Here is an 18,086-nt window from a genome sequence, read left to right on the forward strand (position 1 = left end):
GGGTGGGGCATGCTCCATGGCTTGCAGAATCTTAGATCCCCAACCAGGGATTGAACCCACATCCGCTGTAGTGGGGGCACAGAATCCTAACCACTGGGTTGCCAAGGAAGTCCCTCCTCTTCTGTAAAATGGCCCACTGCCAGGGTTGTGGGCACACTGGAGACCAGCCTGGGCCCAGCAGCGAGGTGGGAGCAGAACCTGGCAGCTGGGGTGTGGAATGGGGGCAGTGGGTCGTGTCCAGCAAGGCCCGCCCTCCTCTCCCAGCCTCTACCTGGTCTCATGTGTCCCAGGCAGGACTATGGCTTCTGCAGCAGCAGCAACGACAGAGAAGGGGTCTCCAGTTGTGGTGGGTCTGCTGGTCGTGGGCAACATCATTATTCTGGTGAGACATTCACTGGGAGCCCAGGGGGCAGGTGAGGAGGAGGGAATCGTCCTGAGCCTGGGCGTGGGGTGGCTGAGAGCCCAGGACCCACTTAATGGCCCACGTCGCCTGGCTTCTCAAGTCTGAACGGTCCTAATTTGATTCCCAGCTCTGCCTCTCCCCAGCTGTGTGAACTTGAGCAAACAACTTGACTTCTCTGTGCCTACTTCCCCATCTATAGATTATGTCTTCACTGTGGGCACTGTCAAGTGGATTAATCCTCAGATTAATGGTCCTCAGATCAGAAAAAGTGCTTGACAAGTGCCAGCTGTCATCATTAACATGATTATGGACATAAAGCGCCTGCTGGGTGCGCAGGAGGCCCATAGCAATGAGTAATGGCAATGTCTTTAAGTTATCTAATACCTGCATGTGGAGCCGGACAGCCTGGGTTCAAACCTCAGCTTTATCACCTTCTACTCTGGGACCTGGGGCCAGTGATATAATCTCTCCAGGCCTCAGTGTTCTCATCTGTAAGATGGAGATAAAATAGGAATGCTGAGAGGATCAAGTGAGTTACTGGAGCTGTGCTTAGGCCAGAGCCTGGCACACATGTTGCTATCAGTACGGGCCATCGCAACGATAGTACAGGACAGCTGGTGACGATGATGATTATCACGTGGGAAGCAGTTTTGGGGACCAGTGCACACAGTAAATGCTCTGAACCTTGGTCTGATTGTTGGCAAAGGTACCACCGGGCAGTCTTCCTCTTGCCTGATTCCCCATCCCAAGAGGTAACCAGATTTTTATTTTCTCCAATATTTCTTGAAGCAGATACAAGCAGATAGGAACTAGTACCTGTTTTCTCCCTTTTCTTGCTCATTCCGCATCCTGGCCTGTGCCTCCCCCATCCTCCTGCTCCCATTGTGTGTAGGCCCCTCCACACCAGGCCTCCGCCAGCCTCCCCACCCCTTCCCACAACTGCAGAGCCCTCCGTTGTGTGGCAACCTGGCTCCTTTATTCCCTACAGTGCAGCAGGGAATAACCTGGTGGGTGTGTGATTTTCCTGCATGGGCAGGTATATCCGGAGGATCAATTCCTGTTAGTGGAACGGCTGGACCGAAGGGTAGATGCCTTTGTCATTTGTTCTGGCCACAGCCAGGCTCCTCTCCTCAGGGACTAGCAACTCTCTCCAGGAGACCCAGCATCTCCTTGAGGCCAGTCATGAGCTCCAGGCTTAGCTCGTAGTGTCTCCTCGTATCCTTGAAGTCTTCAGCAGCTGGGGTGGAGGTGGGGTTCAGGGGCCTGGCTGGGCCCTCCCTCCCTTCTCGGTCCCCTGCCCAGCTTCATCCCTGCTCGTGGAAGGGGACGTCTTTGTCACTCTTACTACTTTCCAAGAGGGCAGCAGAGGCTCAGAGTGGGGAAGGCGCTTGCTCACAGAGACTCACGCGGGGGAGCCACCTGCGCCGGCCCAGCCCCTGCTGACCGGCCGTTCTGTCCAGCTGTCAGGCCTGGCCCTATTTGCTGAAACGGTATGGGTGACCGCTGACCAGTACCGCATGTACCCGCTGATGGGCGTCTCGGGCAAGGATGACGTCTTCGCCGGCGCCTGGATCGCCATCTTCTGCGGCTTCTCCTTCTTCGTGGTGGCCAGCTTTGGTGTGGGCGCAGCACTCTGCCGCCGCCGCTCCATGATCCTCACGGTGAGGCCCCGGGAGGAAGGGATGGGCATGGCTGGCCATAGAGGTCATCCTCACAGTCATAATACCAACTGCACAGAAGCCCCTAGTGTGCCCTCCCCGTGGCATGGCACTGGGGCCTCCTGGCAATCACGTCATCTCCTCTGTCCATAAGCGGATAACCTAGGCTCAGCTGTGACTCTCGTCTTACTGGGAAAACTAGGGCCCACGGGAGGCAAGGAAGAAGGCGCTGCACAGGAAGATGGCTCTTGAGCAGCAGGACTGGGACTGGAACCTCAGCGAGTTGGTCTCCAGGGTCTGCACCTGTGAGCTCTGTTGATAGCAATGACAATAACAATAGCACAGCTACCATTTCAAGAGTGCTCCGTGTTCTACACAGATGAGTTCATTTGTGCTTCACCATCCGTCATGAGGTACCATAATCATCTCCATCTTCATCCTCATGAGCCCATTTGACAGAGCTGCTACTGAGGCTCAGAGAAGTGAATCCACTTCTCTGGGGCGGCACGGCAAGTGAGTGGCGGAGCCAGGATTTAAACCTGAGCCTGTTAGTGCTTGAGCCTAGGCTCTTAGTCTCCGCCCACAGCAATAACCCACATTCCCCCAAGTACCTCCCACGTACCTGACATGAGGCTAAGCAGTTTAGAAAGTGAACGCCTTCAAGCCAACCAGCGGCCGAGAAGTGAGTGCTTCTCTGCCCATTTACCAGATGAAGAAACTGAGGTTCAAAGAGGCCCACAGACCAGATGATAGGGAAAGCAGGACTTACAATCTTGGCCCTACTGACCCAGAGCCAACATGGGACTTCCTCCCCATCTGAGGGCTTCTTGGACTCCCAGGAGCAGCTACTTACCTAATCCACAAGTGTGTACTGAGCAAGAACCATGTGCCAAGCCCTGTGCTAGGCCCTGGGTGATTTAGTGAGCAAACCACAAAAGCCCTGGCTATGGGGCCAGATACTGTAATGGGGAGGCAGTGACCAGGGAAGGAGGAGCTGGAGCTGCGGAAGGGAGAGTGGAGAACTTGCAGGTAAAGTGAAGCAGAGGCGAGGTTGGTGGGGGGTGTGCAGTGAAGGGGGCTGTGAACCACGTATGTGTGGGCTGGAGCCAGTTGTGGGGAGGTAGTGAGAGGAACTGAGGGCGGACAGGGGAGGAGAACACTGGGGGATGGGCATGGCGATGAGGGGAGAGAGGGGAGGTGGGCCTGGTCAGGACTTTGGCTTCACTATGTGTAAGATGGAGCCATGGAAAACTCTTTTCCGGGCCTTTTCTTTTATTCTTTTCTTTCCTGCATTTAGGTCTCTGGCACAACAATTTTCCAGTCCTAGAAGTCCACCCAACTAGTAAAAGAAAAAAAGTCTGTGTCTGTCTCCCCTGTGAGTTTGTCATTAATTGAGACACAGAATTTTTCTTTAATTATTATGAGAAATTTCAAACAGACTGGAGTGAATGGCACTATGAACCGTGTGGACCTATCACCTGGTTTCAACAATATCATCCACACGTCATGCCCCCTACCCCACCCTCTGCCTGCCCACATTTTTCTTTCCTGGGGTATTTTGAAGTGCATTCCAGACACCAAGTCACTTCCCTGTAAATACTTGAGTGCACATTTCTCTGAGCGATAAGGACACGGTTTTAAAGCAGCCAGGTGTACTGGGCCACAGCATCTCGTCTGGGCAGTGAAGTTGGCAGGTCCACACCCCACCCTCTGTTACTTTAAGGGTAAGGGGAGGGGACAGCTGAGGGTCAGAGAAATAATTTTCATTAAACACCAAAGGGGTTTTTTTTGGGGGGGGGAGTTTTTTTTGGCACAACCACTATACCGTGGGCACACCCTGTAAATTTACCCCACTCCCTTCCTATCTATTTTCCAATACCTAGTCTGTGTTCAGATGTCCCTGGTTATCTCAGGAATGTCTTTATATTTTTCTTTTCTATAGTAGACATTCATTTGACTGCATCCAAGCTAATAGTTAACTTCAGGAAATACCTTACAAATTTTTAAATTTCATTTCCTCCTAACATTTTATTATAACAAATTTTCAAACATACAGAAAGGGTGAAAGATTTGCACAGACAGTACCTATGTATCCACCATGTAGATGTTTCCATTCATATTGTGCATGCTTAGTCAGTCAGTCATGTCAAACTCTGGGCCCCCATGGACTGTAGCCCCCCAGGCTCCTCTGTCCATGGGGATTCTCCAGGCGAGAATACTGAAGCGGGTTACCATGCCCTTCTCCAGGGGATCTTCCCAGCCCAGGGATCGAACCCAGGTCTCCCCCATCACAGGCATTTTCTTTACCGTCTGAGCCACCAGGGAAGACCTCCATTCACGTTGTCTTATACTTTTGTAAACAATTGCATTTCTGAGAATTCCCTGGCAGTCCAGTGGTTAGGACGTGGTGCCCTCACTGCCGGCCCCTGGTTTGATCCCTGGTCAGGGAACTAACATCCTGCAAGCTGCAGGGCTCAGCCAAAAAAACCAAAACATTGCATTTCTATCCATGGACCCATCCCGTGAGGCGTGTGACCTCACAGGCTTTGCCCTGATGGCACTGGCCCTCCATCCCTCCCTCCGTCTCTCCGCAGTACCTGATACTCATGCTCATCATCTACATCTTTGAGTGCGCCTCCTGCATCACGTCCTACACCCACCGAGACTATGTGAGTCCGACGAAGGCCAGGGGAGGGACGTGACTTCTGGTGGGGGGAGTTCGGTGAGGGTCTCTGGTAGAAGTGGAGGTCGAGCTCTCTCCCCACCCAGCCTGGCTGGACCCTGTTCTTCCTGACCCTCTGCAGATGGTGTCCAACCCATCCCTGATCACCAAGCAGATGCTGACCTTCTATAGTGCAGACTCGAACCAGGGCCGGGAACTGACCCGCCTCTGGGATCGCATCATGATTGAGGTGGGCGAGGGTCTGCAGTGTTGGGGGGTTGGGGGCAGATCTTGGGCTCTGACCACAGAGGTAGTTAGGGCTCCCATGATGCCCAATGGTGGATGATATTTACTCAAGTGGTTCTTAGGAGGGAGGAACTCTGGTCGTTGCCATTTTCCAGATGAAAAACCTCAAAAGAGAGAACAGCACTTGCCCATATGTTTGGTAAGGGACAGAGTTGGGGCTCAAACCTGGCAGCCTAGATCCAGACCCACTGCTCTGAACCATCGCATGCACCATCTTAATAATAACAATAGTCATAATAATAACAGCAAAGATCAACCAGCACTACCTTTTGTTTTGGAGAAGGCAATGGCACCCCACTCCAGTACTCTTGCCTGGAAAATCCCATGGATGGAGGAGCCTGGTAGGCTGCAGTCCATGGGGTCTCGAAGAGTCAGACACGACTGAGCAACTTCACTTTTACTTTTCACTTTCATGCATTGGAGAAGGAAATGGCAACCCACTCCAGTGTTCTTGCCTGGAGAATCTTTTGTTTAGCACTGTTCAAAAGCACTTTCAAGCTTCTTTAATCCTCACAGCCACCCCATAACAGAGATCAGCTCTTAGCGATGAGGAAAGGGAGGCAGGAGGTCACATGGCTGGTCGGTCACAGAACCAGACGGACTCAAACCCGGGCTGCCAGGTTCTAAAAAACACACGTTAATTAAACTCAGTGTGATATAGGAGCACAAAGGGAGAATGTTGAGGACCCCTCAGAAACTGAGGTCCCCATTTGCTTTAACCTAGCCAGGACTGGAGCCCACGTTTGAAGGGGCCTATGTTTTCATCATTTGGAAGCCACAAATTAAACACCCACAAGGGCCAGGAGAAGCCAGAAATCGGCCCTTTGGTGTCGTTTAACTCTTTGTGTTGATGGGTAATTTACAAAAAAAATTTTTTTTCCAATGAATTTTTTTTTTCAAAAAATTTAAAAAATAAACCATGAATGTGGGTTTGATCCAAATCCCCCATCAGCCTCAGGGTGCTGGGACAAGTATTGCCTGCTCCTTGCTCACACACAGACAGTGGAGTGCAGGCCCACCTCGGCCTTCCTCGCTGTGAGACGCAGGGGAGCGTCTGAGTTGGAGCCCGCCTGACCCCAGCCTCTCCCTCCAGCAAGAGTGCTGTGGCACGTCAGGCCCCATGGACTGGGTGAACTTCACATCTGCCTTCCGGGCCACCACCCCAGAGGTGGTGTTCCCCTGGCCCCCGCTATGCTGTCGACGGACCGGCAACTTCATCCCAGTCAATGAAGAAGGCTGCCGCCTGGGCCACCTGGACTACCTGTTCACCAAGGTGTGTCTCCTCCTGCTGTGTCTTTCCGTCTGTCTGGCCCTCTCTGGTTCTTCTGTCTCTTTCTCCCTCCCACTGTCTGTCTGTCATCTCCTCCCCAACCCCCATCTGACTTTTCCAATCTTCCATCTGTCCACCCTCCACCTCCCCCACCGACCCGCCACCTCCCTGTGCAGGTCAGCGGGATGCATACCGCAGGTTTGGTCTGATCCAGACCTGGCGACACCTGAAACTTTTCTCAGGTTGTCTGGGGATCAGAGCAACAAGAACAATACCGGCAGCACACCACCAATAACCATTAACATTTCTTGAGCCTTTACTTTGTAGCAGGCATCCTTCTAGATGCTTTACATTTTCCTTTTTTACTTATTTCCTTCTCACGGCAGCCTAATGAGGTAAGGTTGTAATGTTTTCATTTTACAGATGATGAATCTTGCTAGTGAGGGATGGAGCTGGGATGTGATTTCAGGCAGTGAGGCCCCAACCAGGTGCTTTAACTCCTGCAAGGGGAGTTCAGAGGCAAAGAGAGAAGCCAGAGGAGGGGAACCAGTCCCAGTGGGCTAGGGGCGCCCTTCAGCACCATGTCTTAGATCAAGTATCATGGAGAGAGGAGCCTGATGCAAGCCATCACCCCTCTAGAGTCAGATAGCTGTTCCTTGAGCCTTGGCTCTGTGCAGAGCACTTACACGCCTCATCTCACGGAATCATCACAGCTACTTTTTGGACGGTAGTGCTGTCAATATTGCTATTTCCCTGATGGGAAAACTGAGGCTCAGAGGGTCAGAATCGTAGCTAGGCCCCATAGCCAACAAACGACAGAGCTGGCCCTCAGCTCTGTCCTGCTGACTCCAGGGCACACATCCTGAACCTTTAAGGCAGATGGAGCAGGGGATCTACATGAAGGCAAGTGGTGTGGGGCTCTGGCCCTGCTCAGCCTCACCTCTAAACGAGAAGCTATTAGAACTGGTCTGATCCTAAAGTTAAATTTCAAACCTTTGGAACTTGGGGGCAGCATGGAAAGCCGGCTCCAGACAGAATCGCCCTCAGACTGCACCATCGGAGGCAGCACCTGCCTGTGCAGTCTGGGTTATCGTCACAGCCCTGACTCCCCGAAATCATCCTGGGAGGGAGACACTGCTGTGATCCCCAGGGTGAGAAACCCCCACCCTTGGTGATCGCACAGGAAAGAAAAGCACGACTGGAAGCAGGAAGTGACTCTCCCAAGGGTGCCCAGTGACTCTTGCTTTCAGCAGCCAGCCTCCCTGGGCATTATCTCACACTCCCACTTTCCACTTGCCCAGGGCTGCTTTGAACATATTGGCCACGCCATCGACAGCTACACGTGGGGCATCTCGTGGTTTGGGTTTGCCATCCTGATGTGGACGGTGAGAGGCGGAGCCTTTGAGCTGGGTGGGATGGGGGTGTGAGGCTGGAGTGTCCCTCACCTGACGCCTCCTCTTCAGCTCCCCGTGATGCTGATAGCCATGTATTTCTACACCACGTTGTGAGAACGAGAAGTGAAGGCCACGTGCACACCTGGCTTCCTCCTCCTCCTGCTCTGGCTTCCTCTGGCTGAGATGGCCGACTCGCCTCTCCCTGTCCCACCTCCCTGGCCCAGTCCTCCCTCTACTCCAAAGATGTTTTACCAGGTTTCTGAGCCCTGCTGAGAGTTGGGGTGCCCTAAAACCCCTGGACATCCTCCTACTAAGGACTAAGCTTCCAGCAAATTCTCTAAGGGGTGTGTAGCATGTGTGTACAGACCGTTAGTCCTTAACCTCCTTTCACTAGACTGATTCTTGGCCCATCTTTCAGGGTCAACTTCAAGTCCTGTCCTCGGGGGGCCCTTTCCTGATCTCACCACCCCATTCACAGATGCCTTTCTTATAGTTCCCAGAGCTCCTCCTCCATGGTGGATGTCATCATCATCACTGAATAGTTTGTGATTGTCTGTTTAAATTCTGGTAGAACTGGGATTGCCATGAGGAGAGGGACAAGTTCTGTTATGGTCACTTTAACATCCCCTGCATCGCCTGGCATGGGGCTGAGCACGGATATTCAATAAATACTACTTGAATGAGTTCGTTTGTTTTCTTCTAAGGCCAAGGTAAATGAATAAGAACTATCCCAGAGGAAGTAGCAGAAACCCAACCAGCACTGACTGAAACATAAAATGGAATGTACAGGCTCATGTAACCAAGTCGGTAGTGCTGGCTTCAGGCATGTCTGGATCCAGGGGCTCAATCTAGGTTTCCAGGAAACCTGCTTCATTCTCTGGCAGGATTTCTCTGGTAACACCAGACTGGCATCCTTATAGCTAAGCAACACGGCAGTGAGAAAAGGCCTCTTTCCCAAAAGCTTTCACCAAGGTCAGGAATTAAATCTCACTGTTTTGGCTTAGGTTTTAGCCCCACTCTTCAGTCTGGGAAGGGAAACCAATGTGGATTAACATTCCTGCTAAAGATGCATCCAGGGGGTGGTGTTAGGAAGGGGACTGGTTATCAAAAGAAAATCAAAGTGCAAGGCTGCTGGGCCAGTACAGGTGACAGACATCCTCCTTTATTGTCGTTATCTGGTCGCCAAGTCCTGTCCAACTCTTTGCAACCCCATGGACTGTAGCCCAGCAGGCTTCTCTGTTCGTGGAATTTCCCAGGCAAGAATACTTGAGTGGGTTGCCATTTCCATCTCCAGGGGATCTTCCCTGATACAGAGATTGAACCTGTGTCTCCTGCATTGGCAGGAATATTCTTTACCACTGAGCCACCTGGGAAGCCCCAGATATCCTCCTACTAGGGACTAAAGCTTCCAGTAAGTTCTCTAAGGGGTGCATGAGAGCAAACAGTTTAAGAATCTCATCATTGTTCTTTTGTTCTGTCTGAAGCAGGCCCATGCTCTGGCCACTTGACAGTGGTTAGGCCGTATGGGGAGAACTCGTCCTTACCCATTAAGTGAGGTTTGTCAGGGTCCTCATTTCCTCCACTGGTCTGCAAATGGCCTGCAAATGCTGGAATCAGATGTCAGCTTTTGAAAACATACTTTAATGGTCAAATCTATTACAGTGAAAAATTGGAAACAACAGAACATCCATCAGCAGAGGGTGGGTTGTACAACTCATGTTATATCCTTGACTGGGATTCTCCGTGGCTGTCATAAAGAAGGTAAATCTATGTGACATCTATAAAAAGATGTCATAATGGTATAAATAATTGGAAAGCATATATAAGGGTGTTCATTATGTAACAAATGAACATCAGTGGTGGACTGGTTAAATTAGCTATGTTATGTCTGTACTCTAGAGTACCACAAACAATACTAAAGAATAATGTTTTAACATGAAAAAAATCTCCAAGGAATGCAAGTAGAAATACTGGCAAAGCACGTACAGTGTTTTTATTCCTGTAGATCTCTATGTAGGGTAGGTCTTTTCTTTTTAAAGAAAGAGATCAAGGTTTTAAAATAATGTTTAAAGGAATATGGGAAATACTTTTTAGAAAGCAAAAATAATTTATAATGCTTCCATTTAAAAAATTATAAAAATTTACAAATGGGAAACAGATCTTCTCCAACCCTGTAGGTAATGCTATTAATACATGATCAATGTCCTCTTTGGCTTTTCAAACATTTTTATCAATGTATTGATATATGCTTATATAAGCACATATATACACATGTTTGATAGAATCATGCTTTGGATTAGATTCCTTAATGGTCCAGTGGTCAAGAATCTGCCTTCCAATGCAGGGGATGTGGGTTCAATCCCTGGTCAGGGAATGAGGATCCCACATGCCACAGAGCAACTAAGCCCATACCACAGTTAGAGAGAAGCCTGCCCATCACTATGAAAGATACCACGTGCTGCAGGTAAGACCTGATGCCACCAAGAATAAATAAGTAAATATAAAAAAATAGAAACATGCTCGAAATATGTATTACAACTTGTTTCCTTCACTTAAGTATATATTTTGGTCATCTTTTCATGTCAGCTTATGTGAATTCACTTCTTTTTTTGAAACTGTGACTGTGTTTTCTAGAATACAGATATGTCACAGATCATCATACTCTGCTGTAAGTAAACAAGGCAAGGAGCAGAACCACATACATAAGTGATTTCTTTTTTATAAAAATGATATATACATATTTCTCATAAAGTTTTTTTTGAAAAACAGTTGGGATGGAGGGCCAAGAGGAGGAGGAATTTCCATACCATATATATCTTTATGATGTTTGGGAAAAAATGCTTTGTAAAGATAATGTGTTACTTTCCAAAAACAAAATCTAATAAAGGGATTTCTGAAATACTCAGCAATGTACAACTTTGCTTTTCGAGACAGAATTTTTTTTAAACACCAGGTAGATGTAGATGTTATATGTACCGTATTTTAACACATAAGCATACCTCCAGATTAACTGGCTTAACAGGCTTTTCTGCAGGCCCAGGAATGAAACTTCTCCTCCATCCTTGAGCACATATTTGACCACGTTGTAAACATGTCAAGGAAAAGAGGGTATTTGTCACAATCTACTTTTAAAATCAGATGTATTCTCAGGTGGAAGTTCACAGTGACCTAGTCAGTGACTCAGATTCTCTGGGAAAGGAAAAGAGGCAGTACTGAGTTCTCACCCTCCACCACCACACTCTGAGCCTCCCTGTTGCCATTTAGTCGCTAAGTCGTGTCCGACTTTGCAACCCCATGGACTAGAGCCAACCAGGCTCCTTTGTGGGATTTCCCAGGCAAAAAATACTGGAGTGGGTTGCCATTTCCTTCTCCAGGGGATCTGCCCTGATCCAGGGATCAAACCTGGGTCTCCTGCATTGAAGGCAGATCCTTTACTACTGAGCCACCAGGGAAGCCCTGAGCCTCCATGTACCCACCTCTCTAAAATTGGGTTCTTGGAACTTCCCTGGTGGTCCAGTGGTTGGGACTCCACACTTCCACTAGGGGGCGTGGGTTTGATACCTGGTCGGGGAACTAAGATAGTGCATGTGGCAGGGTATGGCCAAAAAAAGAAAAGTACAAAGAAAAATGGGGTTCCTGCAGCCCCTACTTCATGGCATAGGGTTCATTATATTCTAAGAGCTCAGGAATCCATAGACCTCTTTATTATGGATCAGGAATTTTCTCAATCCTGTATAATCAGAATCAAATACAGAAATAAACTGCTGGGTAAGGCTGATAAAAATATAAATATGTGTGTTGTTTGCCTTAAAACTGTAAAACACTGTAAAAAAACCTTTGTAAAATCCTAAAGTTTAACCGTGGTTATCAAGGAAGAGGAGACCCTTGAAGGGGGGGTTTGTTTCATTTCTTGGGCATTTTGGTATTTTCCAAAAATTTTTATGAAAACTCTTGCTTTTGTCCTCCATAAAAATAACTATTAAAAGAGTTCCTTTCTACTTGCTAGATGGGATGCTGTCTAAATCATGACCCGTTGCATTAAGCCAGTTAGATCTTCAGATTTATTCAGCTGAATTTTCTTAACACTCCTACTCAGTGCTAGCTCCAATCACACAACCACAGCTTCCAGAAGACAAATACTCCTGCTGGACATCGGTCTCACATTGGCCATTGCAATTTAACAGTGGCACTTAAATTTGCCTGCTTAAATGTGATGTGAACCAATTTCTGACAGGCAGTTGGTGAAGTAGAAGCAATGGGGGAGGGGGTCCCTCTATAGGCCTTTCTGTTTCCAGTAAGATCCAAATAAGTGACTGGCAAAGGAAACTTAAAGGAAGCTCACCACTAGGCAGTCCCAGGAAGACCAGAGCTGGGAAAACCAGACACCAGCCCCTTCCCGCCCCTAACCCCCACTGCAGACAACTGCAAACAAGCTGTTCTCGTTTCTCTCATTTCTGGTAGTAACCTGTATAAATAAAATAGATGAATGATATTCATCATTCATCATTCGGCTGGATGGCTGAATAGATAATGATTGATAGATTTTTTTAAAGAAGAAAATAGAAATATTAATAAAAACTTCACTGTTGGACATGAGATGTGTATTGCGAAAAGAATTATTTTGCTAAACATTGTCAAACTTTATCTGAACAGTTAAGACAAGGTCAGGCTTTGTCAGACGCTGGGGTTTGGAGTCAAGCTGGCCTCTGGGCCGTGGGTAGGTGGACCTCCACCTCTGCCCCACATCAGCCACTCCTTTTTCTGGCTTCATCGGGTCACATTTCTGCTCAGCCGGAATGGCAGCAGTGTAACCTGGCCAAGGTAGGCCTCATCTGGCAGGACGGGTTTGTCTGCCCCGGCCCTACCACTCAGAGGCCCACTCCTGAGGGTGAGAAAGGAGCAAAGGGATGAGGCTCCCAGGACCACCCAAGAGAGAGGCAGCCATTTGATGGCTGTTCCTACTGCACCTCTGCAGGATCACATCTGTCTAGAGCTGAATCCGACCTCTAACCTGCTATGGCTCCCCAGTGCCCTCAGCACAGAGTCCAGCTCCTCGGCCTGGCGTTGAGGGGCCCTTGTGGCTTGTCTCCTTTCTTCCTCCCCAAGCTCACCTCTCCCTTCCGTCTCGTGGAGCCAACCTCTCTTTCACCACTGGAGATCATAGAATGGAAAGGATAAACCAATGTTATATAGCACTCAAGCTTACATTCCTTCCATGAGAACAAGTTGATTTATTCACTAAAATATAAAACTCACACCCCTTTGACCCACCTGATTCCACCTCTGGGAATCTATCTTGCATATACACTCTCAAGTGTGTTAAAAAAAACCCACATACAAGGGTAACAAACGCAGTAACTGAAGAGAACTAGTGATACAATTCATTTTTTTACACCATAGAATAGTATGCGGCTAAGTTTAAAGGGAGCTCCATTTATTTTTGCTATATTAAATCATCTCCAAGATAGATTGTTCACTGAGAAAAATGCAAAGTGAAAAGCTGAGTTAATGCTAAATGAAATGTGGTATCCTAGATTGCATTGTATTTAGCATTAATTCAGTTTTGCAATTTGCATTTTTCTCTATGAACAGTCTATAAGGAGGGCATTGAAACCCACTCCAGGATTTTTGCCTGGAGAATCCCATAGACAGAGGAACCTGATGGGCTACAGTCCATGGAGTTGCAAGGAATCAGACGTGACTGAAGTGACTTAGCTCGCATCCTAGATTGAATCCTAAAAAGACATTAGTGAAAAAACTAGAGCAGTCCAAATAAAGTCTGGAGTTTAGTTAATGGTCTTTTTTTTTTTTCTTCCCCAGTCACTCGGTCCCATACTAGTGTTAATTTCTTGGTTTTGAAAAACATCATGGCTATGCTGCAGAATTCTAAAATGTATCGTTTGGCACAAGGTTAGGTCTTATCAGTAGAGGGTGCTGGAGGGACACAGCAGAAGTTCGAAGCTTCTCTCCAGATTCCAGTGGTTCCTTCTTGTTACTGCTGAGCTGTGACCAACCAGCAGGTCCTGTGGCTCTTCTCCACGTTTCCTGAACCCAGCTAGGAATGCACCACTTAACCCAAGTAAGAAACCTATTGAAAACATGAAATAGAATCATGATTTTTCATTTTTTTCAGATAGTCTGCAAATAGAAGTAGAAAGATGCAAAATAGAGAAAATGGTCATTTTGAAGAACCAATTCCACTCCTGCTGGAAAAAATGATCAAAAGATCCTGGCATTTGATCCCTGGCATTAAAATTCATCTCATAAAAACATAGTCAGAAAGTTGATTAGACAAGTGCAGAAACTGAAGGGATTTTTCAACTTTCAAGATCTATACCCAGAGCCAAAGCAAGTGATATTGGTTGCCTAGAAACCACTCTGATCCAGGGTATATAAGTTAATTTTTGTTAACTTACACCAAAACACCGTGGCTTAAAATAATGATTTTTTTAGCTCCTGATTCTGTGGGACCATTTGGGCTGAGCTCAACGCTGAATATTTATTGGAAGGACTGATGCTGAAGCTGAACTGAAGCTCCAATACTTTGTCCCACTGATGCAAAGAGTTGACTCATTGGATAAGACTCTGATGCTGGGAAAGATTGAAGGCAGGAAGAGAAGGATGAGATGGTTGGATGGCATCATCGATTCAACAGACATGAGTTTGAGCAAACTCTGGGAGATAGTGAAGGACAGGGAAGCCTGGTGTGCTGCAGTCCATGCGGTTGCAAAGAGTCAGACATGACTTAGTGACTGAATAACAACAATAGTCATCCAGGCAGTTCTTCCATTTTTCTCACCTGGGCTTACCCATGCAATTTGTCAGCTAATGGGGTGGCTGGGGGCTGACTGGTCTAGAGTGGCCTCCCTCACATATGTGGCAGGCTAGAAGTTCGTATAAGTGGCTGGGATGAGGACTCTCACTGGGCCATGTGTCTAAAGAAGGCCAGCCCAAGCTTATTCACATGGCAGCATTTGCAGGTTTCCCAAGAGCAGAAAGAGAAATCCCAAAACGTGTACTCAGTTTTCAAGTCTCTGCTTTTGCCAAATGTGTTATTATCCCATTGTTCAAAACAAGTCAATGGCTAAGGCCAGATTTAGTGTGGGAGGTGTGCAGAAGGGAGGGGAGTTATGGAGGCTATTTTAAAAATGTACCAGGATGAAAAAAACATGCCAGCAGTCCCTGGCAGAAGTAGTCAAATGCCTTTAGTTGAGAGTGTTTCACAGCTGTGTTCTCCTCAAACAGCCAACAGTTCCCAGACAGAAGCAAGATGGGAAATGGTTAATGCCAACAGTAGTCTATGCCTTGGGCCACTCTTCCAGTAACCAAAGAGTTGTTCTATAAATAAGTGCCTTTTTCTGAATTTCAGATATCACAGAAGATTAAGGAGATGATTTTTTTGCCTGAATTCATGTTTCAAAACCCAAGCAGGAGATCTATTCAAGACATCAAGTTTCCCTTATATACTTCTCAGATTGCCTCCTCAGATGCCATGGGCACTGGATTGGAAAGGAAATATAAAAGTTAAAAAGTTAAGAAAGTGGTCTTTTTGTAGTTCTACTTCAGTACTGTTGGATACATAATTAAAAGAAGGTCCCTAGTAGTCAGATTACCTAAGGTCAAATTGCCAAGGATGTCTCGTCTCATCGCTCATCTCAAAATCCTGCCAGAAGTCCTAGCTAATGCATTAAGACAAGAAAAGTAAATAAAATGTACAGAGATTGAAAAAGAAGAAATAAAATTGTCTTTGTGTGCAGATGACATTAAGTATCTATGTAAAAAATATAAAAGAATGGACCAAAAAATAACCATGGAACTAATAAGCAATTATAGCAAAGTTTTATTACACAGAAGATCTACTTGTTAGTCCAAGCATTACATCTACTGATCACATCCCTGCCTGATGTCAACTGAGATACCATCAGGACTTACAGAGGACTGGTCTAGAAATAACAGGTGCGATCACTGACACTTGTTGGAGGCTTGCAAGACACAAGTTCTGTTCTTTATTAGACTTACCTAACCTTCTTCAAGTCAAAATAGATGAGTACATTTCCATGCCATGGCACCAAACCTTTAACTCAGTAAAGGCAAATTTTCTGACCAGGAAGAAATGAGGTTAACAGATACCATGAGACACATAATATGCTTTTTATTTAACTATCAAAATATTTTATGGGTAAATGCCCTATTTTGATCATAGATACTTATATTTATAATGATTACCTTAGTAATCATCAAGCCAAGTGAGTGATAAAACCCCAATCAATTTTAATCTTCTGAAAACATTCCTCTAAAATACAAGCATGCTTCAGCAATATTGCAGGTTCAGTTCCAGATGACTGCAATAAAGTGAATATTATAATAAAGGATGTCACCAGAATATTTTGTTTTCCAAGTATTTCTAAAAGTTACATTTACACTACACTGTCATCTATTAAGTGTACAATAGTATTATGTATAAAACTTAATTTAAAAATACTTTATTGCTAAAAAATATGCTAACCATCACTTGAACTTTCTGTGAATTGTAATCTTTTTGCTGGTGGATATTGCCTTGATGTTAATGGCTGCTGATTGATCAGAGTGATAGTTGCTGAAGGTTGGAGTGACTGTGGCAAATAATTAAAATATAATGAAATTTGCTACATCAATTGGCTCTTCATTTCATGAACAATTTCTATATAGCATACAGTACTGTTTAACAGCGTTTTATCCCTTTCAAAATGGGAGTCAGTCCTCTCAAACTCTGCTGATGCTTTATCAACTAGGTTTATGTAACATTCTAAATCTTCCGTTGTCATTTCAACAGTCTTCACAACATCTTCACCAGAGGCAGATTCCATCTCAAGAAACACTTTCTTCATTCATCCAGAAGAAGCAACTCCTCATCTGTGAAAAGGTTATCATGAGATTGCTGCAATACAGTCACATCTTCAGGCTGCACTTCTAATTCTAGAACTCCTGCTATTTCCACCACATCTGCAGCTACTTCCTCCAGTGAAGTCTTGAATGCCTCAAGGGGTTGGAATCAACTTCTTCAAAACTTTTTAAATATTGATGTTTTATTTCATCCCATAAATCACACTGTTCTTAATGGCATCCAGAATGGTGAATCCCTTCCAGAAGGTTCTCAATTTACTTTGCCCATCTCTATCAGAAGAATCATATATATGGAAGCATAGCCTTAGAAAATGTATTTCTTAAATACATTTTAAGAAAATCAAAATGTTACTTGGTTTCTGGGCTGCAGAGTGGATGTTGTATTAGCAGGCAGAAAACAATATTAATCTCAGTGTATATCTCCACTGGAGCTCTTGGATGACCAGATGCATTATCAATGAGCAGTAATATTTTGAAAGGAATCTTTTTTGTCTGAAAGAGGAGGTCTCAACAGTGGGCTTAAAATATTCAGTAAACCATGTAAACAGATGTGCTGCCATCCAGGCTTTGTTGTTCCATTTACAGAGCACAGGCTGCATAGATTTAGTGTAATTGTTAAGGGACCTAGTCTTTTCACAATGGCAAATGAGCACTGGCTTCAACATAAAATCACCAGCTGCATTAGCCCCAACAAGAGACACAGCCTGTCCTTTGAAGCCAGACATTTTCTTCTCTGTAGCTATGCAAGTCCTAGATGGCATCTTCTTCCAACAGAAGGCTGTTTCATCTATACTGAAAATCTGTTGTTTAGCATAGCCACCTTTGTTAATTATCTTAGCTAGATCTTCTGGATAACTTGCTGCAGCTTCTACATCAGCACTTGCTTCTTCACTTTGTACTCTTCTGTTACGAAGACAGCTTCTTTCCTTCAACCTCATGAACCAATCTCTGCTAGATTTTTTTGTTTTTAATTTTTTGACCGACTGCGTGGTATGAGTGTGTGCTCATTCACTTTCAGTTCAGTTCAGTTCAGTCGCTCAGTCGTGTCCGACTCTTTGTGACCCCATGAATCGCAGCACCCCAGGCCTCCCTGTCCATCACCAACTCCCAGAGTTCACTCAGACTCACGTCCATCGAGTCAGTGATGCCATCCAGCCATCTCATCCTCTGTAGTCCTCTTCTCCTCCTGCCCCCAATCCCTCCCAGCATCAGAGTCTTTTCCAATGAATCAACTCTTCACATGAGGTGGCCAAAGTACTGGAGTTTCAGCTTTAGCATCATTCCCTCCAAAGAAATCCCAGGGCTGATCTCCTTCAGAATGGACTGGTTGGATCTCCTTGCAGTCCAAGGGACTCTCAAGAGTCTTATCCAACACCACAGTTCAAAAGCATCCATTCTTCAGTGCTCAGCCTTCTTCACAGTCCAACTCTCACATCCATACATGACCACTGGAAAAACCATAGCCTTGACTAGACGGACCTTTGTTGGCAAAGTAATGTCTCTGCTTTTC

At 46.2% G+C, this 18,086-nt stretch overlaps 1 protein-coding gene across 1 annotated transcript in view; it reads left to right on the plus strand.

Moving 5' to 3' along the window:
* The window catches only part of UPK1A (uroplakin 1A), an 8,645-nt gene extending 253 nt beyond the window's left edge, over nt 1-8,392 (plus strand). The window contains exons 2-8 of the mRNA XM_010849020.1: nt 291-382; nt 1,864-2,064; nt 4,656-4,730; nt 4,866-4,973; nt 6,123-6,302; nt 7,601-7,684; nt 7,763-8,392. Coding sequence (XP_010847322.1) covers nt 299-382; nt 1,864-2,064; nt 4,656-4,730; nt 4,866-4,973; nt 6,123-6,302; nt 7,601-7,684; nt 7,763-7,807 — 777 coding nt within the window. The 5' untranslated portion in view covers nt 291-298 and the 3' untranslated portion in view covers nt 7,808-8,392. The remainder of the gene's footprint in view (nt 1-290; nt 383-1,863; nt 2,065-4,655; nt 4,731-4,865; nt 4,974-6,122; nt 6,303-7,600; nt 7,685-7,762) is intronic.
* The last annotated feature ends 9,694 nt before the right edge of the window (nt 8,393-18,086 follow it).

This window comes from Bison bison, unplaced genomic scaffold, assembly GCF_000754665.1.
Source record: "Bison bison bison isolate TAMUID 2011002044 unplaced genomic scaffold, Bison_UMD1.0 scf7180017864280, whole genome shotgun sequence".
Lineage (NCBI taxonomy): Eukaryota > Metazoa > Chordata > Mammalia > Artiodactyla > Bovidae > Bison > Bison bison.